The following is a 26,086-nucleotide window of genomic DNA, read 5'->3' on the forward strand; positions in this document are numbered from 1 at the left end:
AAAGTCTTAACTTCCGTATTCTGACACATTTCCGAGTAAAAAAAGGAGTTTCAAAGAACAAATGTGTGGGCTCTTTGAAATGAAGCTGGCAGCAGACTGACAGTCGAAGGGGAGGAGTTAACGGATGCTCCGCCCAAGACGTCTAATTTACGTCATTTGAGGTGGAAAGTCATGACGGGGAGGAAGTGCTTTTTCAGATTTTAACTGAAGATTATGAGGGTACATTCATTTTAAAAAGAACACTACTTGATAAGCTATAAACTATAAACGCTGATATATTTCAAGAAAAAGAATTGTCTTTTTTAATTTCACTGAGACTTTAAAGGGAAAGACTAAATCACGTTGTCCTTGAAATGACATGACCAGCCTAATTCTTAACTCTTGCATATATCCAAATGTAATTAAAAAAGTAACATCTGGTGATTAATGTTAAGATGAATTTAGCTGGTATTTGCTTTTATTGCTTCAGTTGCTGTCTGACTATTAGGGTAGGGCCGGTACGGTTGCACAAGACCAACATGTCCAACCACTTATCCTTTGTGTGAAAGGGGTGACTCACGTACACAGATGACAAAGCACTAATTGAGCATAAAATGAAGTTGTTTTTAGAAGGATGCAATTCTCAAAACACAGGAAAAAGGTCTTAAAAAATTCTGATTTATAAAGATAAATTGTGAGTTGCAGCAGAGGGTCTTTGTTCTTCTTAAGCTTTCTTGCTCAACTAGGCCTACTTGAATATCTTAGGAAGTCTTCATAACCCTCTCATTTGTAAAGTCGCTGTTTTGTGATAAGCACTAAGTACATAAATTATATTAAATATTTTCCTTTTTTATCAAGATCTATTAAATTATTAATTATGTATTAAACACACCATTCAAGACAATACACTATTTATTGAAAACATTTTTGTTTGTTTCCTTGTCTTTTGTTCTTCTCTTTGATAGTTTTTTTTTATTTAACAAAAAAGCTGATACATTTATTTACGTGCCAAGGTTAATTCAGGTTGTCAAAAGTTTAAACCCTAAGAAGACATCATGATGTTAATTATTTAAGAAATAATAATAAAAAATTTAACTTGAAAGAATTTTTTTCAAGAATTATGTGTGTACTGGAAACAATGAAGAAACAATAATGATTGATGTACCCTTAAATATATATATATGCTTTTAATACATTTAATAGAAACAATAGCATTTTCCATAGGCATACATACAAAGATTACATTTCTAAAAATGTGGATTAAATCATTTTTTACATTAATCATTTCAGACATTTTTATTGTCTGTTTATTGCTTAGTTGGCTACTGTGAATGTTTAAATCTTTAAAGTTGTAAGCGTTTTTTTACAACAGTCCTAGCGTCAGTGAATTATTGTATTTAACTCACGGCAATAAATCAACAGGGCCTCAAATTACTAGTCTCAACAAATCCATCATCTAATATGTCATGTGAGTCTTGGGGGCTGTTGCTTCAAAAAAATAACAAGTAAAATAAAACAAAATGACAGATAAGATCATTGATGAATAATGATGTGTTATGTTTTATTCCTTATTTTTCATCACTTGAAGACGTGAATGGCAAACTAATCTCAGATTTGTGGAAATGCCCATTTGTGGTGGTTTATAACCATTAGTTACATTGTAACGGTGCAGGACTTTGACCCACAGGATGGGCAGCAGATATTTTGACAATAAAACGGTTTATTGACAGTTTCCACATATGTATAGTAAGCCATATATAGGCCTAGACACGTGACTTTTCAAACCGTATATAATGGACAGCTGTGGATGTTTCACAGCAAAGGGAGTTTCCTAAATCAACAGAGGTATGTAAAATAGCTATATTTCAACATTACTTCCTTTTTGCCAGGTTAATACAAGAAAATATTTAGTTTAAAAGTATGATGTCAAATGGGTTTGTAAAACTAAAGAAAAGACAATTGCAAAAAGTGTTTCAGAATGTTGTAGCGTGAATGTTTTTGATGTTCTAGATAAGAAAATGGAGGTGACAATTCAACCCAAAGCATACGCACCTAAGGACTTCCAAACCAGTTTATTAAGCTGCTGTGATGATATGGGCGTGTGTAAGTAATTTCAATGGCACTAAAAATGAATGAATAATGTAATAAGACCTCTAAATTGTATGATAATGATAAGTGATTGACTTTAACATCTTTTTAAAATGTTTATTAGGTTGTTGTGGCACGTTCTGCCTGCCTTGTTTGGGCTGCTCCATTGCTAGTGACATGAATGAATGTTGTGCATGTGGTTTGGGAATGCATATGCGAAGTGTTTACAGAGAAAGATACAACATCCCGGTACGGTGTAGTGAAAATATCTTTCACTTGTTTATATGTATCTATGTTTGTCTATGTTTGCCTTTCTATTTTGTTGTTTGATCTGGGTTTTGTTTGGTTTCCAGGGATCCATGTGTAACGACTGTGTTGTCAATTACTTCTGCGCCTGTTGCGCAAGCTGTCAGTTAAAAAGAGACATAAAAATTCGGAAGAATAATGGAGAATTTTGAAGAAAGCACTTCTTACAGGACCTTACAGGACTGTCCGGTTTATGAAGGAAGTAAAATGTGTAAATGATATGAAATGTAAACAATCTTTAAGACTTATGAAAGGCAGGTTATTATACATGTATTGCTGTCTTTTGACCAAACGCTAACAATCACCATTTGAAATGTAATGTTACTATGCACCACTTTATAATATTAGTATATATCAGATTTGTGGCCTGTGTGAACACTTTGTGAACATGTAAACAGTCAAAGAGAAGCACAATAAAGATGTAATTTCAATTTGAAGCTAAAGAATTCTTGTATTTTGTCATTTTAATAAGAATATTTTTTAAATTGCTGCCTTTACAATTTTGTCAACTCTTAAAGTGCCATAAGTGACAAAATTTGGGTCGCTTTAAATTAATTACAGATGTTATACATTTGACTTATTGATCTTTTTAATTATGAACTATCATAGGTAGAACGCGAAAACAAGCTGATAATAATAATTATCATTATTTTTAATTAATACTTTGTTGTGATTATTGTTATAATTTTTATTATTGTTGTTATTATTATAATACTATAACGGTAGTGTATGTGTGGTCATATATTTTATTTGCCCATTTCTTCTTATTCTTATGAACTGTATTGTTGAACTATTACTTCACATTAATCTCAAAATATTTATGTTTTCTGAGTGACAACAAAGCACTGTTTAATATGTACATAGAGCACCAAAGCAAATCACAAGATTTTGGCAAAGCGTTAACTTCAATTCAATGCATTTGTTTACCCATAATACTGTAGCAAATAAATTTTCCATTGTGTAATCCACAGTTTGACAAGAATAGGTGGTGTGGCTGTTTAAGGTGTGCTAAGATAAACTGATAAGAAACTAAAGGATTTGAACTTTGTGGTCATTTACAACCATTTGTAACAAGCAATATGAGAGCTCATAATATGGACAGTATATATTTTAACAAACTTTTACCTTATACTAACAATTTGAATTAATTATCAGTGTTATCTGTCAATTTAAAACAAACAGCAGAAGTACATAAGAAAATAAACAAAATAAACAGTAAAAAAGAGCACACAAATATATATATATATTAAGATACTGTTCACTATGTTTAAACAATTAATTTCGTTTAATGTTTTATGTTTCATAAACGGACTAAAAACAGTAATGCTTTGACTTAACTAAATGTTTACATTTTAAATGAACATGTTTCAATCAAGTATCGAAATAATTTGTGATACTTTTGATGACTTTGAACCACTTTATTTTTCAAATTTTTTAAAGTGTTAAAGAAGCCTTATAGAAACTAGGAACAGGATTTCCTCTTCACATCGTGCTTTGCATGGGGCTGAATAGGGAGAGTAAAAGATGCAATAAAATGTTATTTTACACATCTTTTATGAAAATGATGAAATAGGGATATTAGTTGAATACTCTTTTATATTTTTATTTAATTTGTTTTTGGTGGGTTATCATTGTGGTAAAGTTTGCTTGGCTTGAGGCGGTTCTAACCAGTTTTTAAGATGCTTTAATAAATAAACAAGTTCTTGGAGTATGCAGTAAGTGTGACAAAAGCAATGTTTGGTTAACTCCTAATGCGTACTGTACTTAGCTTATTTGGGAAACTGACTTAATTAAGTTAAAGGACATTGCTTTAACATAATGGAAACATGTTGTCTCTTCTTAAATACTTCAGTAGAATCAACTTAATTGATTTATTTTGAAAATGGTTGTTTAAGTTTACTCAGTTCTGTTAAGTTCATCATACATTAAGTATTTTAATAGAGATAGCATATGTTTCAACATATTTCCATTATGTTGAATCGATGTCCATAATTGAATTAAGTTAGTTTAAAGTATATTTTTTTTCAATGAGAACAGTCAGTTTTTATAAGTGGATTGATTAACTATGATTAAAAAGTATGACTATAGCATTTAACATAAATGTTAAAAGAAGCAGCAAGTGTCTGCATGACACAGATAATAAATATTGTGGTGTTACAGAGGTGAAACATATTTACAGATGTATTTTTTAGTTTTTTTTCCTCGCTATTATTTACAACAGGATCTTTTCATGGGTTTAAGTGAAAAGGTTTCTCAACATGTCAGTCTCTGAGTTACATGTTGTTTATTTCAGGTACAAGTTAAGCTTAATTTCATTTATAAAGCCATATAAATTTTAAGGGACCGTTTCAAAATTATTTTCATTTTTTTCTGAATTTACTATTTATTGGTATGTGTTTAGGTCAAATAAACCTTTTTGTTTTGTGTGAACTACTAACAACATATCTCCCAAATTTCAAATAAAATGATTGTTTCTTGCTCTTATGAAAACTGGAGAAACTACAATAATAACATAAAAATAACTATCTCCAAAATATCAAAACATATGCATGTGCTTTGTAATACCACAAAGAAAACAAGTTTATATTTACTTTTAAACAATACAGCTGTAATATCCCGTAATCTATCCAGTAATATCATATTATAAATAATACGTATTTGGGAAAAATTAAAAAAAAGTGATAACCCTGATTTTTATCAATTTTTTCATGTGTCTTGTTATGCTGTCAATCTTTCACATTGCTGTTGGAAGACTTTCCGTCACTCCTAAGGCTTAGTATTGTTGAAATTCAACAGACATTGGACTGGAATGACCACAATACCTCTAGAAATGCTGATTATATGAAAATTTGGCATGGTCTCTTAATTTTTTCCGCGGCTGTTGTTCACCCCTCATGCATGGAGGTGATTAAAAACATACCGTGCATAATACACAGAAGTATTTACAAGAAGCTGAGGCCCAGGAAGTACATGCATTTAGATCTTGATAACTTCTCGGTTGTTAAAAATATCACAATTTAATCAAATGTGGTCTCATTTAACAATAAAGGTTTACATTTTGATGATACATTTTTTACTCATATCCCTAAGGATCTTCTGTGCATTTTCCTGCAACGTTGTGTACATCAAGTGTTATGAATATGTGAACTGTCAGCTCTCTCCACTTTCCTGAGGATGAGAGGATGGGAGGATTTCTTCCTGAAGTCCATGATTAGTTCCTTTCGATAAGGTCCTTCTCCTCTTTGCAAGAATACCAGCTCCCCAAACACGTCTCCACCCTTGATGATCCTGTGTAATCTGCAAACTTAATGATGACAGTATTTTCATGGATGGGGACAGTGAAGGGAGTGCCTGAACATGTGACGTTTCCAATATAAAAGACATCCCTCTATGTAGTATCCTGAAGCGAGGATCCAACTTCACAAAAGGTAAAGATCCTTATGTTTTTTATTCCCTATACTTTGCTAAAGCTGTATAGACTTCCTATATAAATATGTGTTTAGGTTTCATATTAACTAAACTATGTTTGAATATTTCTCTTAAGTTCTGGTGGAACTTTTTTTGAGAATGAAGGTGAGATCTCAGCCCAAAACATATGAGCCCATAGGACTCTCAGACCGGATTATTCTGCTGTTGTGATGATGTAAGCGTAAGTTGTTCCAATGTATAATATTTCATAAATACATTGTTAAAGGGATAGTTAAGCCAAAAATAAACATAAGCTTGTCATTTATTCACCCTCATGTCACCTGTATGAAAGAAGATATTTTGAGAAATGTCTCAGTGGTTTTGTGTCCATACAATGGAAGTCAACGAGGTTCAGTGTTCTTTGGTTACCAATGTCCTTATAAAATATCTTCTTTTGTGTTCCACAGAATGAAAAACTCAAATTATACAGAATGAAAAATTACTAAAATATAAATAAATGGATGTTGCAGCGATGCCATAGAAGAACCATATTTGCTTCCACTAAGAACCATTCAGTCAAAGGTTTATTAAAGGGATAGTTCAGCCAAAAACTCAAATTTTCCGTTTATTTACTCGACCTCAGGCCATCCGAGATGTAGGTGACATTTTTTCTTGAGTAGAGCCATAAAGAAGATTGTTTGGGAAATCTGCAGCCCTCTCTGCTTCATACAATGGGAGTCTATGGGGTCCACCTGTCTAAGAGTTCCTAAAGCACATAATTAGAAAAACCGGTTCCTGTTGACATGTAGATTTGTGAAGCTAATCATTTGACATTTTCATTAAACTGAGCGTCATTTTTAATAATATTAGCCTCTGCACACAATCGCTATCTTCTTCTTCTAGTATTTAGTGGCGGATGGCATACCAGTATCCGGGACGTTTAGCGCCACCTGCAGAAAGGGAGTGTTGAGGCTGTAAAGTATGGGTTATATTAATAAATTCATGAAAATATCAAGCGAGTCACTTCAGGAAACATCAACATGTCGCCAGGAGCCGCTTTTTTAAATTATGTGCTATAGGAACTCTTAGACAGGTGGACCCCATAGACTCCCATTGAATGAAGCAGAGAGGGCTGCGGATTTCCAAATAATCCTCTTAATGGTTCTTCTCAAGAAAAAATGTCATCTACATCTCAGATGGCCTGAGGGTGAGTAAATAAACGGCAAATTAGAGTTTTTGGCTGAACTATCCCTTTAAAGAACCACCTCTTTTACAGGGATAGTACAGGGATAGAATTTTCATCCCAAAAATGAAAATTCTGTCATCATTGACGTCTCGGGTCATTTCAAACTTGAATGACTTTCTTTCTTCCCCAGAAGACCAAAGATATTTTGAAGAACGCTGGTAACCAAACAACATTAAACCCCATTGACATCCATTGTTCGGATAAAAAAATGTCCATTGTGTTTCACAGGGAATTAAAATCAAGGTTTTGAAAGACAAGAAGGTGAAAAAAAGAAGTTTATTTAAATAAATGTATCCCTTTAACACAAGTTAATGATATAAGTCATGCTGCTATTTAGTTTCAATGACTTTATTTTTCTACTTTTGTTTTATTCTTCAGTGGAATGCTGTTTACATCACACTGTACAACGGCTGCAGCATTGTATAACTTCCCAACTTATCACATGCACATTTATTTTCAGTGATTTTCTGACAATCTGTTCATGTGGAGAAAATCAATAAAGTGTGATTCTTGCAACCGTCACCAAATGGACTTGCTAACCAATTTCCCAACCATGGTAGTTTAAAAAACAGTATATACCATTTTTTGCGCTAAAAACTGACAGAAAATACACACAAAAACATGGTCACAGTTTATTAAGCGTCAGACTGTCTTTGCAAATGTCAGAAATGCCTCACAACCAACATAATACAGAATCAGTGTGTGAGAGGTTAAATGAAATGAATGAGCTCAAGTTCAATAGTCTTTTCATGGTGCTGTTAATTTTGCCTATAGGGTGTGTCAATGGATGTAGCTAGAAGGGGAAAAAGGAATTTATTGTGTCATCTGGGCCTCGATAGCTTGTGCGGTCCACTCTGGTGCTGCCTGACTGATCTTCTCCAGCAGATTATTCACCTGGAAGCACAGCGACTGAATCTGCTTGTCCCAGGTGGGCAATGGCTCTCGCGCTGATGAAAATAATACAGTTTCAAAACTTTCCGAGTCTGTTTTATTTTACTTCCGTGTTTAATGATTTTAAAGTTAAAAAGATTGGCTACTTAATTCATCCATTAACCAAACTTACTTTCAAAATGGACAATGCTGTCTATCTGGTCAATGAAGCCGTTCATGCGACCCTCTGTGATCATTTGTGAGGCGATCTTTTCTGCCTGTAAAGAGATTTGTAGCAGCATTAGAGCAATCGAGACAACAATAATTATTTTATAAACATTCACAATACCATGCACGCATGTACCTTTGCAGGTGGAATTTCTAAAAGTGCTCCTAGCTCTTCGAAAGTGATGTTGTTGTATAGTTTGCTAGCAGACAGCAGGTTGTGCTCAATGACTGCTCGGTCTAGGATGCTTGAACCTACAAAGAAAAATGTCATCTTTAAAATCAAGTGCAATAAGTGATTTGTTGTTTATGTCAAGGGTTTTCAAACTGGCCGAGGGGCACCAGGACGGTTCTTAGGGGTCCCCCAAAAAAATCAGACAAAAAAAGACAAAATTTATCAAAAATTAAGAGATGGACAGTTTTATGCATGTACATTTTTCAAGTATCTGCACATATTATGAGGCTGTTTCTACATTGGAAAAAAAGACTTTTCCCCTTTACAAAGCATATTTCATACTTTTACTCCACTAAATTTCATAAATCAATTTATTTTACATGTTTTTCTTACATTTGATACAGGATTTAAGTACTTAAAAAAATCAGGTAATTTCCCACCTTTAATAGTAAAAAAAATGTACAAGATCAAATCAAGTACTTTTACTTAACTTTTATTTACGTTTTAAAAGGTAAATAAACAAGTTATTTATGAAATGTAGTGGAGTAAAAAGTGTGAGATATGCTTTATAATGTAGAAGTTTTTCCAAAGTAAAAACACTCTCATAAAGTACAGATATTTTAATATGTACTTGAGAGTAAAAATACTTAAGTAATCTCCACCTCTGAAAATTTTTGAAAATATCATACACAAAATGCCGCTAAAAAGTGCTACTCTGCATAATTAATTTAGTTTGCATATAGACTTAAAAAAATCTAAACGGAGTAAGTGGCTTAATATGGTTGTCATCATAACATGCCAACCTTAGTGAGATAACCCACTCATGTAAAATAAAACATATATTTTACGCTACTAATATAAATATACACTTCATCTGATTCAATTTGAATCAACCATAAATAAATAAGATTACACTTTATTTTAAGGTACCCATGTTATAGTGTAATTATACCATAACTACAGTAATACATCTAACGTGTTACAAGGGCACGTTTGCATTTTTTACAGTTCTTATAAAGTGAAGTATGTCAATTATTAGGAGCTAAAATGTTTATGTGGAGCAAATTACTCCTATATATAGTACATAAAAATAGTATCTAAAAGTAAGTCAACACCATCTGCTGTGGTGGCTTTCTGATGTGGCATCAGCATGGCGGCAAACTCCTGCAGTTGATTTCCTCGAATGATTCGATCCAGGTACATCTTCTCCAAAATGCCATAGGCTGAAAGTTGCTGACAGCGTTCGTCCTTGAACAGCGTGGCCAACATACGCGAGCGCTGCTGACCTTTGAACCAACAAGATGTGTTAATTCCATCTTAGATCAAGTGATCGCTTTGAAATATATATTTAAATAAGGCTACAATTGGTTTAGCCTAATGTTAGTAAGGTAGTATGCCGTTCATACCTGCAGAGGCCAGTATAGTGCAATGAAGAGCATGCTTCAAAGCTTCCAAACGTTCGGTCTCATGGACAATGGATTTGTAGGAAAGCTCATTGTAGCGCTGAGCAGCCTCGATGAACTTCCTCCGGTAGTCTAGTACTCTGGCATAGCACACCTATAGGATGCAATGAAAAACGCTAAATAAAAACGCAATTTAATAACTTTGACAGAGACTATTTCCACCAGATGCCATCGTTTCTCGATAAAACATCGGTTTAACTTATGGTGCACCTTGTAGTGAATCTGCAGCTGTTCATTGGTGGATTCGTTCTGAAGTAAAGAAGCTCGGTTGATGTAGGCCTCAGCCTGAACCGGGTCATCATCCTCCAAGTACAGACGGGCAATTTTCAGATAGGTGTCCAGCTTGTAGTCCACATTGTACTGTCTGTTGATACATAGGGACAGAACGTAAGACAGTAAAACCAAGGCGAGAGAAGTTTATTCATGCATAAACAAGTGAACATACTTTTGTCCCGTCTCCAGAGGGATGCCCACAAGAACCTGAGCGGCGTTCCGCCAGTCCTCCTCTTTTTCATAGATTGTGGCTAGATGTTGTCTGATTGAAGCCACCTGAAAAATGTGCGGAATTCACTTACAGTTATTATGTATAGTTACTTATTCTTGTAAAGGAGTTGTTCTTTTTTTGTCATTGTTTGTAAGGATGATTCTCACAAAATTTTGGTTTCAAGATGTCAAACATGATTTTCTTAAAAACACTTATATATTTCCTTTTTATTCAACAAGGTATGAAATTTTTAAAGGCCAAAGTTTCTACATTTTTACAAACAGTTTAACACAATTTAGATTTTTTTTAAATTCTCATTACCGTAATCGTTTATAACTGTCAATCCTTGTTTAAAAAAGCAAAGCCATGGTGCCTTTGCAAATTTTTAATAATCCTACATAAGTAACACATTAATTAATTATATTTTAATAGTAAATTAGACATGTTACATTTTTTAATGTGGAAAACTACCTGTAGAGGTAATGAGAATGAAGTCATTAAAAAGAAAGTAAAAATGTTACGGAGGATGAGAATCTCCTTTTCTATTTCTTTATTTTTACTATACATGAATATTCTGTCAATCATTTTTTATAATTTGAGAAAATCAAGTAGACTATCGAATCGATTTTTTCAGAAAGTTTTCATTTGACTCTGTTTAAATTACAAAATATAATTCATTCAGACAACTTGGCAAGTGTTAATGAGAATTTCAACAGAAAAAGCAAAACATTTCATAAATAATGAATTTCTACGTCAAACTAATTAATTCCCATGTCAAATTAAAAAATGAATTCCTATATCTTTATTATAATAATTGTTTTAGTTACCGTTGTATGTTTTATAATTAAAATATTTACTGCCATGACGTTTCGGTGCTTATGTGAGAATGAGCCACTCTCTGTTCTTCCAAACACATGTGACTTTAAGCCTCATTAAATGATGAATGTAATTTCTAAGAAAATATGGCCAACACAAAGGTGTTTTTTTAATGATGCTGACATGATAACAGCATATTTTTGGTGACTGTTTTTCTGTAGTAATGTATTTTGGTAGATGTATGTCAAAAAACATGTACAAGAGGTGAAGGTAGAAATTCTGAATTATATTTTGGACAAGAGGCTTATCAAGTCCATTCAGGCTTGTTTTCACATGTAATGTTACACTGACCTGTTCTTCAAATGAAATGACTCTGGGCTGAATCTTTTCCAGTGTAAAATGGCAAACAGTTTTTGCTGTAACGTCTGGCAGGTTTAGAAGGTGTGTACAAAAGTCTGTCAAAAGCTGTCTGGATATAACCAAGCTTACATTCTCATTGACCACTGCGAGAGGATGAGAGGTTAATCAGTGTATGCAATGTTAAAAGATGGATTACATGTAAAACAGGTGTGCTTTAATGATAGTGTACTTACTCGCTTCAACAAATGCTTTAAGTGCCTCAAGTTGTTCTGCGTCAGTAAACTGAAGAGCCTTTTCTAATATTTGACGATATCTGTGACAATTTTTAAAGGAGACAAAAAGGGCAAATGTTTATTTTTAGACTTATGAACACAATTCATGTAAAACAACTTTTAAAACTTGAAGAGATAAATCATAATAAACTACTAACAAAAGTGCTTAACAGTGAGTTATCTAAATGCTATGATAATACAATTGACTGAATATTTAAAGAATTACAAATATTATTACTACTTTAGACAAGAAAAATATTTTTACAGCAAATACCAAGTCAACGTTACAGTAACCACATCTGTTGTAGTAACAAGGATTTCTTGGATGACTTACATTACTGTTGGAGTAAATACAATCTAGCTGCCTAAGCACCTGTCATCAAACATCCCCGATACATTTGCTCACGCAAATAACTTACTATTATAGATTAATGATAAAAACTTAAAAAGTAGTGAACTGCAGACTACTAAATGCATACTGACAAGCAGAATAACTATTCATTAGTTCAGTGCATGCATAGCCTCACGCTAGCTAATATTAGCCTGGAGACATCATCTGTGCATCAAATCTTTCATCTGAGAAAACGTAAACAATGATATATCTGTGCAACTGACATATACTTATTGGATATGTAAATAAAAGGCCTGAATAAACATACTTCCCAGCCAGATCTTTATGAGAGCCACTGGAGTTCATCAGCTGGGCGAGCTCCTGTCTCACGCCGGTCGCCATTTTCCTCCACTGCTGAATCAACAGTGACACATTCAGACCTCAAGAGGGCGCCACTCTATCTACGCCAAAAACACATCAAATCATTTTATTCTCGAGTATTCTTGTTTGTTTGAATTAAAAAAGTAAATGAAAACCAAGAATAATAATGTATATATTATTAATATGCGAATAACCTATAATTACTTAGAATTGTGAAAAATGTATGGGTTTAGACTTCACCAAAAAACACGAAAGCTTACATTATTTACATTTCTGACAACATACCCCGTCTAAATATACAAGTATGTTTTAAAATATATTTATATCTCCAATATTAAAAATAATCATTTCGCTTTTATGCGTGCGCGAGGCACATACTACTGAAAGAGGCGTGCACGGAAGTTGTGCAGTGACGCAATATGTTGCTTCCTACGAAGGCGTGGCCTGATAATGGGATGTTAGAGGTGAAATGGCGCTCGGCGCGGTATTTTAAACAATCGTCTTCCTCTGAGAGCGGATGATCGAAACGATGCAGCGTCGAGCTGGACTACGCGGCGCGTGATCGAGCGGAAAACTTCGAGGATTTCAGAAGAGCGTGTCGAGACTTCTCTCGACAAAGTGTAGGAAGTGTCTTTTCAGCTCGGGTGGGTATTCAGCAAGGGGCAATATGATCTCAGCTAGTTAGCCGAGCTGCTAACTGTGTATTTGTCAGCTGATGTGGGCTTTGAACATGTCTTGCGCTTTTTGCGTAGTGCGTAATTCAAAGAACGAGTTGTGATGACAAATGATTGTTGGTACGTAAAGGTTTGGTGCTGAAGTGCGAGTTAAAACGTACAAAGGTAAAGATTGCTCTTGGGTTGAAGTCTTTGCGATAGTTTAATGTTGGCTGGAGAAACTGAGGCAATGCGCCGACAATAATGACAGCAGCCTGCTTGCTCTGTCTGGATCATTGTGGTTTTACAGTACACTGTTATTGCTTTATAGCAGCAGTAGTGTTATGCAATCGCTTGTGTTAACGTTTGACTTTTATTTAATGCAAACATTGGAGAATTAAAAGTTATATGGACCCCAATTTCTTTTCCTCGAACAAAACACACAGACTCGCCAGGAAGCGATCGAGCATTTTTTTTTGTATTGTGCTCTGTAATAATTTCATAAATAATGACACTTATAAGTAATTTTTATTTTGTAATTATTGCAATATTTTGTTTCAGTTAACCTTTAATCTCTATGTATTTCCTTCCAAGAGATGTTCGACTTAAAGTTAGCTGTTTACTGTCGGAAGACTTGGTCTTATTGCACATTTACTATAAAACATTGAATATAATCAACACCCATGTGTTGCAGAATTGTGTCAAATATGAAAGAGCATGAGCTCTTATTCCAGCCATCTGTTAAAATTAAGATTTTGAGCTTTCACGTCATTTATCTCCACTGTGCCCCTCCCTCGCGCTAACAAAACAAACCCTGCGTTTATATGTTGTGCTGCTGCTGTTTCTGAACTGATGACGAGTTGAAAATGGCGGATCTTTCGAAATCCAACCCTGGCCTGAAATAGACACTCAGCGCTCAAAGTCACTATTACAGGACTCCGCTAAACCAAAAACTCCCAGTCTGTAAACACATGTATGTGTCGTGGTGTTATAAAGTTAATTTCCATGGCAACGGAGTATACAGGGAACCGTGCGCGTGGAATGTCAACAAACTCGCCTCGATGTGGAAACTGTCAGACTGCCCTGCTGGGTTTTTACAGAATTAACTGTTGAGGTAATGGAGAGAATCATTTTCTGCGATTAAAATGGAGGCCTTGGTGTGTCCTGTCTCTGTTAATTATTTGAGTACTTTTATGGTTTCAATTGAACGTTTATAACGTATAAAGGAACGTGTTTTTTAGGAGGTTTTGAGTCACGAAATTTGGTGAGAAAGCACTGCAAGAGACGGTTGTGTTGGTGATTGTCATTGCTAATGTTAGCCATAGTTCTTGATGTATATTTGGTGTGTTAACTGCTGGCTAGCTCTCTGCTACGTAGCCTCTTAGCAGCTGAGCGACGCGACGCATTTAGAACGCTTTCATCAACACTTTCGGCGCAGTTTGATTGACGGGGCGTTCTAGTCGCGTCGCGTAAGCGTAGAGCGTTTAATAATAGGAGAGTTGAATTGCCCGCAGAGCACAGTTGCGGTTTATATTTGACATATGTGTTGTTATATGACTCTTTAGATGTTAGTTGTATACTTTATGGTGTATGTTTATCATTTTCAACACGTTTTTTTTTACACGTCATGCCTTCATAGACATCCATTATTTCTGTATGTATGTAACGTTACTGGCATCCATCACTCTTGCACAATTTTCCTCAAAAGTGATGCCAAAGCTTTGAGTTGTAGAACATGCTGACACAATCAACACAACTTTATTGCTTTTGTTATTTTTGGAGCTCAGCATTTTTTTTTAGATTTGACTGATGCAGAAGACTGTATACAAATAAAAAAAGTATGAACTGTTTTTTTTTGGTTTATATTGCACGTGTAATAATAAGGTTACAATAGAAGTGAATGGGGGGCTGTGGTGTTCGGTTACCAACATTTTTCCAAATATCTTCTTTTGTGTTGTGCAGAAGAAAAAAAGTCACACAGGTCTAAAATGACAAGATGGCATGTAAATGATGACATAATTTTTATTTTAAAGGTGAACTACTCCTTTAACATTCTTTAATCAACATACATTTTCTTTACAAGATGAGTGACCGAAGATATTTACTCTTCTTTTATTGTAAAAAGTACAAGAATTTGGGAAGTTTTTGTTTAAAACCAGTCAAAAATCTGCCAATGGGGTGATACAAATAATCTTGCATAAGGTCCTTAAATAAAAAGTCAAACTAAATTCAGGGTTTTTTCTCTTATTTTTCTCTAAATGTTTTAAAAAACACTCTTTCACTTTTTTTAGTTTGTTTTCAGTCATTTTGCAAGATGGATGTGGTATCACCTGAGCTCAACAGCCTCCTCCCTGATGAGATTATGGATACTGAAGCTATCGCAATGGAAGAGGAACTCCCCGCCGAGCATCTCGCACCTCCTCCCCAATCCGAATCGGAGCCGGCTCAGGTTCCTATGGAAACGGAGGTGCCTGAAATCGTCACCCTGTGTACGACCACCACAGCTATGCAGATGACCACAACCTCCAGCCACGCTCAATGTAGCACCATCTCTGGAGCTCAACACCTCCTGGCCCCCTCCGGTCTCGTGACTGGCGCCGCCTCCAAAACCACCAGCCCTGGTGTGACTCATAGCCTCTCAAAAATCTCCAGCGTCACCGTCCCGGCCAATCACCAGCTCATCATCAACAAAGTGGCCACCTCCCCTGGTGTGGATGGCAAACCTCCGGGCACTGCTGTGCTGAAGCCAGAGGGTCAGAAACTTCTGGTTGCCGGCCTCAGTAAAACAGGACAGCCCATTATGTTGGCTCTACCCCAGACTTGGAACAAACCTGCCACCACCCAGGGCACAGGGGATGCCAAAACCCAGATCAAAATGCTGACAACAGTCGGGAAGCCGGTGATAGCTGTGAGCTCGGCCAGTCAGCTGCTGAGCACCTCCACACCGTTGCAAGCCCAACAGCTGAAGACCCTTCAGGTCAGTGTTTATCTTTTTATGGAAAGACATCTTCATGAGGATTAAGCTTCGCTTCCAGTTCAACAGAATGAAAGATTGATGTTTCTCCCCACAGATCACAAAGAAGCCTCCGGTGTCTTCAGCCGGACCAATGATAACAAAGCTCATCATCACAAAGGCTTTAAACAATAAAGGACTGACCAATCCCGCGTCAGGAGCTCCTGTAGTGACTGGTAATCTACGTCCTGTGTAATATCAAACACATCTTTGAAATCTGCTGATGTTTGTAAGCAAGTCACTAGCCCGTCATGTGATCAGGAAATCTATAATAATGCACTGCCAGAGTCTTGTGATCCATCCTAAAGCTTTGTTCCTGCTCGCAGGTCGGGTTGTTACACAGGGCACTCCATTGACCCCTCCACGTAACATCAACATCGGTGAAACGACCGGGACTGTGCAGCAGAACACATCTGGCAACAGCAAAGTGGCCATCTCACCTCTGAAGTCTCCTGGCAAGGTCAGTTTCTAGTCAAGTGTGTAGTTCACCTATAATTGAAAATTCTATCATCATTAACTCTACCTCAGGTTGTTCCAAATCTCTACTCATTTCTTTGTTCTGCTGAACACAAAGGAAGATATTTGTAAGAATGTCAGTGACCAAACAGATCTCATTCCCCATTGACTCCCATCGTATTTCTTTTCCATACTTTGGCTGACAGTAAATAAGTCCCTGCACAATTTAGCGTTTTTCCGATTGAACAATTTATCGCGTAGTCAAATTTACTCTTTCAAAATGTGCGGCAACTTGTAAAAATTAAGAGATTGTCATAAATTTCCTGCATATTTTGGCCGAAGATGCGCCATGTTACATCAGCAAACTGCACATTCCATTAAAAACCTTCTCCAAAAGTCAGGCAGAGATACTCTTATTATAGGGAGATAAGGGTCTGTAACACTTGCAATTGGAGAAAGTGTAACGGGTAACAAAATTCATAAAAAAAGCCTGACGAAACATGATTGGCTGCCTGCTATGTCAGTCAAAATGACCTCTCGGGCGGGCCTTGGCTACTTAAAGCGGCCAAGGTTTCCAGAGCGTCAGTCTGAAACAACTGGATGCCTGTTAATAATAGGAAATTAATAATGAACAACTTTTTTTTGAGTAAAAACCCTTGCAATTTTATCGCATAATTTGAAGAAAGCCACTACAAAATCAAGCATTTTTTGCTGCAGAAATCACAGAAAATTTTCTGCAAGGTCTGGTAAATGGGGGATTAGATCTGTGTGGTTACTGACATTCTTCCAAATATCTTCCTTTGTGTTTCACAGAACAAAGACATTTATATAGGTTTGGGATAACCTGAGTGTGTGTAAGTGATGACAGAATTTTCATTGTTGGGTGAACCATCCCTTTAAAACGGCACCCCTGCTATTAGCTGGAGAAACACACCATTGGTTGAGACTCTTTCCTCATGTCTGTGTCCTCACCCTCATTTCTTTTTGCCACTAGCTGACAGTTGTTTCGGTGGCAAGTCAGTCTCCACTCTCACCCCAGAAGTCTGTGACGCTCCCTCTGAATGTTGCTTTGGGTCAGCAGATCCTCGCTGTCCAACAGTCTGCTGCCACCTCACCTGCCAAAGTAGGAACCAGCCTTTCCGGTGCACAGGTAAACACTCAAAGACACTAAAGATCTGTTTGCTAAAAGACAATCATACTTTAACATTCAAAAACAATAATAATTTTGCCTCTATGCTGTCATGAGCTTTTGGGGATTTACGGTAGTGATTTTGAATTCACATCATGTATAGCTATGAATTTAAATATAAAATATTATATTATTTAATAGGTTTTGTTTTATCGTGTAAAAAGTTGTTTTCATTTATGAGAAATATGGACCATTATGGGTGTGACAATTCACTTACCCGAGTATGGAGAACTATGCTTTAAAAAAAGTGCTTTAGAGACTTCACATGGGTATTTTACCATTAAATATTAACATCTGACCTATCAGATGTCTTTTTACCTAAACCCACATTGTATACAGTGGGTATAAGCATAAAAGAGTTCAAATCAGGATTTGCCATCTGTACCAAATTAGAGGAAAAAAGGGTATCACAGAAAAGTTTCACACCGGAAAACTTTTGCATGTCACTAACTACATGTTTTGCTTTATCTCAACTACAGGGTGTGAAGCCAGTGCAGGGGGTTACTGTGACAGGGATGGGGACATCTCAGTATAAGACCATCATCCCCCTCTCCACAACACCTAATGTACAGCAGATTCAGGTGCCAGGCAGCCGCTTTCATTACGTACGACTCGTGACCGCCACAACCGGCAGCGGCACCTTGCATACGGTTGCCAACACCAACACTAATTCTTCTATTCAACCAGGTAGAGCCTGTATAGTTCAGATTAAATCTGTTCTTTAATGTCCAACTTGAATGTTTAAGTCTAATAGACTTAAAACTGTTCTGTTGTTTTCAAAGCCAAGTCTGTGATGATGAACGCTGCGGTACGGATGTCTGTACCCATCGTACAGGCACAGACTGTTAAACAGGTATATGGTGAAACATGCATTCCTGTTGTCTAATCTCACTCTAACCAGTTTAATGCACATAAATGTCAACCAGAAATCTTGGTTATAACAATATTTCTGTGGTTTGTTGTGGTCGGACGCATACGAAGGTGGTACCCAAGCCCCTGACATCAGCAACGCAGGTGGTGACCACCAGTCAGACCCCCCAGCGCCTCATCATGCCAGCCACACATCTGCCTCAGCTCCAGCCCAACCTGACCAATCTTCCTCCGGGCACTGTACTTACCTCCGCACACGGCTCTGGGAACATGGGATACATGTTGCCGGCGCCGTATGTCACACAGGTCCGTACATCGGCAATGGTACCGAATCCAATAGGGATGACAGATTTTTGCATGCAAAACCCGGAAGCGAGTTAGCATTTTAGTCTTGTTTACGTCATAAACCTTTGTTAAACACAGAGCTTATTTTTTGCGATCTTCCCAAAGTCTATGGGACAAATGCATAGGCTTTCGGTCGAGGGAACCAGCGCGGCACTTCCGGTCATCTCTGAGGTGTTGTATTGTTTGGATGTTTTGGGGAGTTTTTCACGTCTCATGTTTTCTCGCAGATTCCCCAGCCTACGTTCGTCACTATAACCAGCAGCTCCACCTTCTCTGCGAACACGGCAATACAGACCCAAGCCAGGCTTTCTCTCAACGGGTGAGATGCAAATATTGTTAAGCGGTTATATCACGATTCATTTTTGCAAACTGTTTGTTATATCAAGCTCATTGTTTTTCTTATTGCAGTTTACAAACATCAGATGCCGCATCTAGGCAGAGAAAACCCTGTAACTGCACACGCTCACAGTGTCTGAAATTGTATGTACCATCCAGCATTGGTGTTCTAGTATTATAATTGTTTCATTGGCCACATTGGCATGTTTAGTTAAGACCCCCATTTGTGGCAAATATGTGCCATGGACGCCACCTGTTGTTTTCAAGATTACACTTTCAGAATCATGTATAGTTGTCTTTGATGCTTTGATAGAGATGATGAACAGAATCGTACAGCGTGTTCATTATAACATGAGGACTTGCTGTTTGATAACTGGTTATTTATTCATCTCTTCTCTGCAGGTATTGTGATTGCTTTGCCAATGGGGAGTTTTGTAGTAACTGCAACTGTGTTAACTGCTTTAACAACCTTGGTCATGAGAGTGAAAGACTTAAGGCGATTAAGGTAACAAAGGACCGTTTTTTTTTTTGAATGTACAATGACTTCTGCTGTCACGCTCTTTTGAATCTTTAGGAATGTCATCTTTGTGGCACAAAACTGTTCTGCTGTTTTGTTGTGGTCACAAACTACAGAATAACGTGTCGTCCTGCAGGCTTGTTTAGACCGAAACCCGGTGGCCTTCAAGCCAAAGATTGGCAAAGGCAAAGAAGGCGAGTCAGACAGGAGACACAGCAAAGGGTGCAACTGTAAAAAATCCGGCTGCCTGAAGAACTACTGCGAGTGTTATGAGGTGAGCTGCTTCTGAATGTCAAAGCGTTCAGCCCTCGTGTTGGGTCCTTGGGAGCACAGTTAACAGTCTCTCGTTCACTGTTCACGTCAGGCAAAAATCATGTGCTCTTCAATCTGCAAATGCATGGGCTGTAAGAACTTTGAGGAGAGTCCAGAGAGGAAGACACTGATGCACCTGGCAGACGCAGCAGAGGTGCGAGTACAGCAGCAAACAGCAGCCAAAACCAAACTGTCATCGCAGATCTCGGATCTGCTCACCAGAACGACTCCAGCGCTCACCAGTGGAGGCGGAAAGTAAGACCTGCCATATCTTTATCTTATTATAATAGTTACTTTATATCCAGACATTACCTAACAATGACCTATGGACCTCCAAAATGCTCTTTAGTCCACTACCTTAGCAACCACCCATATCTCCTTAGTAACCATCTATCAACAATCTATGGATTTAAATAAATATAAAGATTTTTATATAAAATTAAATGAATGAATAAATTGATCACATTTGACTTCTTTTTTAACAAGAAAAAGTTGACAATGGTGCTTTTTTATTATTTAAAAAATGTGTGGTTACAAATATCAGCCAGCAATGTTCAAAGATAGCATTTGTGCATGAAGGCAGCTTAAGGAGCAGGTATGGTCCGTCTGTTCGCAACCGTGCGATGCCCGCATGACGTAGTTTTCGTCATAAGGAGGGTCCGCGGTCTTACGCACACCCAGATGTTACGCATTCAACAGCGCATGCGCAAGAGCACAAGTCTACTAGGGGTCAATACAGACACAGAAAGTGTACACTGTGCAGTTGTCGAAGAAAAACGATCCAAAACCAACAGTCTGAAACCAAGAACAGTAAGCTAGGATGCATATCCTTTTCCATACGGTTTGGTTGTTGTTCTTGTTGTCTTGCTGTTTGCTCGGATTGCTTGAAATGGCAAATGACTTCCTCAATCATTAATTTGCAGTGGGTCTGTGAATTACCCAACTCAGCGCTGTCCTCTGACAGTCTGGTATAGCACACATACGCATTTGTACGGATGTGTTGAACTCGGACGTTTATGCGCGAGACTGACACGTACACGGAAAGTCAATTTTACCTTTGGCTTAAGATAGACAGGGTATATAGGCAGCGTAGCTGAATTCTATTTGAATTATAAACAGAGAGCGTCTTTGCAATAATAAAGCACATCATTAAAAACTACTCAATTAATTTCTTGCTAGATATGCCATCAAAAGTTATTGAAAATGAATATTAAACTTGCATTTATACAAAACTATGCTCCATGGGCTTTTCGGCCGGCATTAAAAAAAATTCGACCTTGAGCCTTCTTGATCAATCACGTTCGTCGCATGATGTTATGGAAACGACCGGTCTCTGTCATTGACTAGATGTGAAGAAGGTGCTTGACGGAGGGTATTTTTTTCCAGAAAGTTTATTTAAAAAAAATCTGAATCGTTTTAAGTTTTTTGCACTGGACTGCAGAAAAAGATGCTTGCGTTTAAAAATGCTATTAGGACTTTTTTGGAAACACTGTTTAGTCCATAGGATTATAATGTAAAAAAAAAAAAAATGAACCGTTGTACATCCTTGCGTAAAAAAACAACAGAGACCATTAAAGATGTTGTAATGCTTTCAATGGTTTGAAAGGAATTTGTATTGGTTTAATGGAAACAGTGTCCACTGGTATCCCTGCTGGAAAAAAAACTGAAACCATTACAGAAATCATAAGGGTTTCCATTAAAACAGTTACAAAGTTCCTTTTTGTAGAGTGCTTTGAGCATAGTTCCAATATGATTTAACATCTCACCAACATAATCCATCATATACTAGTAGAACCATAAAAGTTTCCATTAAAGCCAGTACAAATCCCTTTAAAAGCATTTTAACATCTTCAATGATCTCTATTGTTTGGTTAAGCAGGGAATAGAAACCCAACAGAAACCATTCCAGAAATTCTAATATTTTTCTTTAATATGCCATTACAAACCATAACGTTTTTACATTACAGCATTAAAAAAAATCATTTTTGTAGTGTTGGGCTTTTTTCCAGCAGGATTTAACATCCCACCATGAACTTTAATAGAATTCATCACATTCCAGTAGACAACATTAGAATTTCCATTACAACCAATAGAATTATTATTATAACAATTAAATTTGATCAACTTTCTATTGTGTTTCGGGCAGGTTCTTTTGTTTATATTTCAGAAGTTTTATTGTGTTAACTGATCATTCAAATAACTTTCAGGTTACCGTACACATTTGTCACGAAGGAAGTGGCCGAGGCGACGTGTGACTGTTTGCTGGAGCAGGTCGAACAGGCAGAGCTCAACAACCAGACTGCGGCCACGGCCGAGCGCCTCGTTCTGGAGGAGTTCGGCCGCTGCCTGAGGAGAATCATCAGTTTTGCCGGCAAAGCCAAGACGGACTGTCCCATTAACTGCTAGACCGGGTGAAGCTGTCATTGAGAGCCCTACCAGCTGGTGGTGTAGTGCAAACGCCTTGAGCCCAAAGCACTGAACTGTAGCACCATGGATTTGTTGGATTTGACTTGAGGCATTAAGACTCGGGGTCGGCGTACGGCATGTTCACATATGGATACAGGGGGCTATCCAATAAAGAGACCAAAAGCTTCCAATTGGCCTCACGTTGAGTTTCCGTCAAACTGGGAGACGAAAGGAGGACTGCGCTCCGAGTGGGCTGGCACTGTTCGCTGTCACAGAAGGGGTTTTATTATAGAATGATCTATACAGTTTTAAAGTAGATTTGTTGTTTTTTGGCAGAGTTTTCCATTTTTAAATGCAAAATCATGGCATTCGTTTGTCTTTTAAAACTGATTGTCATATTATCGTTCGCTTACCTTTTCCGCTTACTGCCAATAACCTCAGAATATGTTTGACATCAAACAACCTTCTCTGCACATGTGATAACTGTCAAATCATGACTTGTATACAGTAAATAGCATATACTGTAGCTTTATTATATTTATTTACTTGCAGAAGATTTTGTTCTTAGGCCAAATTTAATTTCTCAGATTTAATGTTGTCATAAATTCACTGTTCTGTTTACCAAGCATATAGAAGTTCGCAATTCTGGGCTGGTTTGTGTGTGGCTGGAGTTTCGCGGCAGACAGTAAAAGCGTCACACGAATGTTAAACCGAGTATGACATTTCTGACAGCAGTACCCGTATCCTGTACTTAACAGTGCTTTGAACCAATCTATCTAAAGGAAAGAAGTTCCTTCTCAATCTTATTGAATTAACCGCTTTACAGATGAAAGCATACAGCTACATAAGCTTTGTGATGGTCAGTCTTAAGGCTTGTTGTTGGTATATGCTCCTTTTAACATTTTCATCTTTTCCATTATTGATTCTTGCTCTGTCCACAGATAAAATAAGAGACTCGGCCGTTGTGCAAGTTGTGTGTGGTTGGTTCGTTTTTTTTTTTTTTTTAAATGCTTAATAAACTAATGATGCACTGAGAGGAAATTCATAGCAATCAAAAAACGCCGGACACCCCGTCCAAACCAAGGATACATCTTAGGTAAATACATTTCAATTAGCTTTTTAATTAATGTTTTATTAATAACCTGAAGGTTTTTAAGGGGTTAATTTATTTGAGTTTTTTAATATTTGCATACACATGAGATGTAGCGGCTGTTTGGATTAAATGTCATTAAACATTTATTCTCCTTAATTGTTTAAAAAAGTGTTTTTGACACTGTTTCTTTGGGCTTATGCTATTTTTAAGGATAGCATTTTTCGTCCATCCCTAAATCGTCAGACATTTCTTGATGCACTATATGTTTCACTTATATTTTCAACGGAAACTTATAGGTGGTTCTTAACAAACCCGTCAAAGACAAACCCAGGTCATGCTCGTGTCACACCTCAATACTTGAAGATTTTTTCGAATATTTTATAATAAGCTATAGAAGCGTGTGTTTAGTAGCAAGATGACTTGTATTCATATGCAGCACAACCCTTGCTGTTAAGAAGAAATATGACATCATAATAAAATTGTTTTGTATTCTTGTTTATTAAAATGAATAGTTCATGTTCTCCCTTTAACAATTTTTGTGGGAAATATATGTAATTGTCAGAAAAATGATCAACAGTAAGATTATACACTGTAAACTTTATTTTTATTTATTTGATAAATACATTTTGTCATGCCACTGTGTATTAACAGTTGGCTCTACTTGAAGAGGATTTAAGGGTTTTCAAAGGGTCACATATAACGTACATTTCTTCTATGGTAAGTGAAAGAGTTTCTTAAACACTTGTGATATGGACGGAAACTGCCCCAGTCTGGTTTTTTAAAACCAGACCTTGGAATCTTATGCCCAGCATTTCCCAGCATGTGTGTTTAACCATATATGTCTGTGTTTAACCGGGAGTCTGGCGCCCCCTAGAGAAAGCAACGCGTCATGTCACCAAGGAATCGCATTTATTTATTTTTGGGTAAACGTTATGAAACCGCTTCAAGTTTGTTTTCCTAACCGAACTTCATCCCAACTTCAGACCGTTTAGCATTGATCTCTGCGTTATTTTAAGTCATTTCAATAAGGACGCAAGAAATTATGCTGTCGGTCGCTACAGCTCCAGTCCTGCAGTGGGCGCTGTAGGCGCGCATCGTTACGTTCTTTGCGGCCTCAATCGCTCCTAACGAAGAAGACATCAGAGCTGCTTGTGGATAATCGCCCATACAGCATTTAACCTGTTTTAAAGGTTAATTTAAGCGATTTAACATATGCTTTGTGGGTAGTTAGTCGTTACGGTTTTTTTAGATTTAGAGCACTTGTAAAAATGGCCGCAAATCCGCCTGGACCAGGTAAATATTGTTTGGTATATCAGTCTGTTCTTCATCTCAAGATAAGAGAATGTGTTCTATAGTTTCAATACTTAACATTTACATTTAGTCATTTAAAATAAAAGAAGAAACAAACTCTGTGGTATATATCGCATAGTTAGTTTTCAATAACCATAAAGCGGTCATTGTGCCCACATTATGTTTTTCTGAACAACTTTCTGCTATACCACATTTTAAAATAATTTTAAGAACTCAAACTGTTTTAATTAGATATTGTGTTTTTTTGTTATTTGTGTTATGACGCACAAACGTCATTAATAACATGCACTATAAAAGGTAACGTATGAAAAGGGAACCTTTATAAGTTTGAAACTTATAGTATAGGTCAAACTGTCCTTTAATTTTTGTTTCAACGAGTTTTAGGGTCATTTTATGTTTTGTATCCTAATTGGTACATTCATTATTATGTTTATTATCCATATGAGATCAAAATATATCATTACTGATATATAAAATCGTTACTTAAAACTGTACTGTGCTCTGAACTTTTATTTGCATCTTATACAAACACTATGGGCCCATAGAGGCACTAAGATGCTATACAGTAATAACATTTTATGCATATATGTAATTTTGAGCTGTTGTTTATTCAAGACAAAAACCGGGCTGCTATTCTTGCTGAACTGAACAAGGAGAAGAGACGCTTGTTACAGAGTCAGTCCATGAATAGCCCTGGAGCCAGGTAATATATCGAAAATATACAAAAATAATACATCATGAATGCTGTGTGATAATCCAAATACTCTTTTTCCCAGCATTCCTCTTTCTAGACCAGCAGTAAATAAAGAGTTTAGGGACCAGGCTGAACAGCAGCATATTGCTGCACAACAAAAGGCAGCTTTGCAGGTATCAGAAGGCTTGTGTGTGAAGTTTCAGTTGTTATTTTAAATCACCAATTTCATAACACTTTTCTTTGTTTTGGTCTCAGCATGCACACGCACACTCATCCGGATTCTTCATCACTCAGGATTCCTCCTTCGGTAATCTCATATTACCTGTGTTACCGAGGCTTGAACCGGAGTAAATGAACACGCACCACTTTATTCATTCAGTGTTTGCATTAACTTCAGTCTTGTTTTTTGTATGTCTAGATTGTTATCGCAAGTCAATATTTTTTTATGATTAAACATAAAATTTAGAGAAATAACTAGCGTTGTGTC

General features: G+C 36.7%; 3 protein-coding genes across 7 annotated transcripts; 2 read left to right on the forward strand and 1 right to left on the reverse strand.

Annotated features, from left to right (window-relative positions):
- Nucleotides 1–7,289: 7,289 nt before the first annotated feature.
- Nucleotides 7,290–12,806, reverse strand: cops4 (COP9 constitutive photomorphogenic homolog subunit 4 (Arabidopsis)). Of its 2 annotated transcripts, none has more exons than XM_056736367.1 (11): nucleotides 12,665–12,806; nucleotides 12,352–12,484; nucleotides 11,654–11,733; nucleotides 11,412–11,563; nucleotides 10,206–10,309; nucleotides 9,971–10,124; nucleotides 9,704–9,854; nucleotides 9,413–9,583; nucleotides 8,262–8,377; nucleotides 8,091–8,175; nucleotides 7,290–7,974 (listed from the first exon to the last, which is right to left on the reverse strand). In XM_056736367.1, the coding sequence occupies exons 2-11, from the start codon at nucleotides 12,423–12,425 to the stop codon at nucleotides 7,841–7,843; spliced, it is 1,221 nt and encodes a 406-aa protein (XP_056592345.1). In that variant the 5' UTR covers nucleotides 12,426–12,484; nucleotides 12,665–12,806; the 3' UTR covers nucleotides 7,290–7,840. The 2 variants fall into 2 exon arrangements, with proteins under 2 accessions (XP_056592345.1, XP_056592346.1); XM_056736368.1 differs by having other exon boundaries at nucleotides 12,690–12,704.
- Nucleotides 12,807–12,862: 56 nt separating this feature from the next.
- Nucleotides 12,863–24,059, forward strand: lin54 (lin-54 DREAM MuvB core complex component). Of its 4 annotated transcripts, none has more exons than XM_056736362.1 (14): nucleotides 12,863–13,048; nucleotides 15,349–16,034; nucleotides 16,129–16,246; nucleotides 16,397–16,530; nucleotides 17,521–17,676; nucleotides 18,195–18,402; nucleotides 18,498–18,568; nucleotides 18,697–18,891; nucleotides 19,158–19,249; nucleotides 19,339–19,410; nucleotides 19,669–19,771; nucleotides 19,920–20,057; nucleotides 20,148–20,350; nucleotides 22,303–24,059. In XM_056736362.1, the coding sequence occupies exons 2-14, from the start codon at nucleotides 15,372–15,374 to the stop codon at nucleotides 22,499–22,501; spliced, it is 2,352 nt and encodes a 783-aa protein (XP_056592340.1). In that variant the 5' UTR covers nucleotides 12,863–13,048; nucleotides 15,349–15,371; the 3' UTR covers nucleotides 22,502–24,059. The 4 variants fall into 4 exon arrangements, with proteins under 4 accessions (XP_056592340.1, XP_056592343.1, XP_056592342.1 ...); XM_056736365.1 differs by having other exon boundaries at nucleotides 15,360–16,034; XM_056736364.1 differs by lacking the exon at nucleotides 12,863–13,048 and adding an exon at nucleotides 13,682–14,171.
- A 653-nt stretch (nucleotides 24,060–24,712) lies between these two features.
- Nucleotides 24,713–26,073, forward strand: inip (ints3 and nabp interacting protein). Its single transcript, XM_056736369.1, has 4 exons — nucleotides 24,713–24,887; nucleotides 25,521–25,608; nucleotides 25,682–25,772; nucleotides 25,855–26,073. Exons 1-4 carry the CDS (start codon nucleotides 24,863–24,865, stop codon nucleotides 25,948–25,950), a joined length of 300 nt encoding a protein of 99 aa, XP_056592347.1. The 5' UTR covers nucleotides 24,713–24,862; the 3' UTR covers nucleotides 25,951–26,073.
- The last annotated feature ends 13 nt before the right edge of the window (nucleotides 26,074–26,086 follow it).

This window comes from Triplophysa dalaica, chromosome 22, assembly GCF_015846415.1.
Source record: "Triplophysa dalaica isolate WHDGS20190420 chromosome 22, ASM1584641v1, whole genome shotgun sequence".
NCBI classification, from domain to species: domain Eukaryota; kingdom Metazoa; phylum Chordata; class Actinopteri; order Cypriniformes; family Nemacheilidae; genus Triplophysa; species Triplophysa dalaica.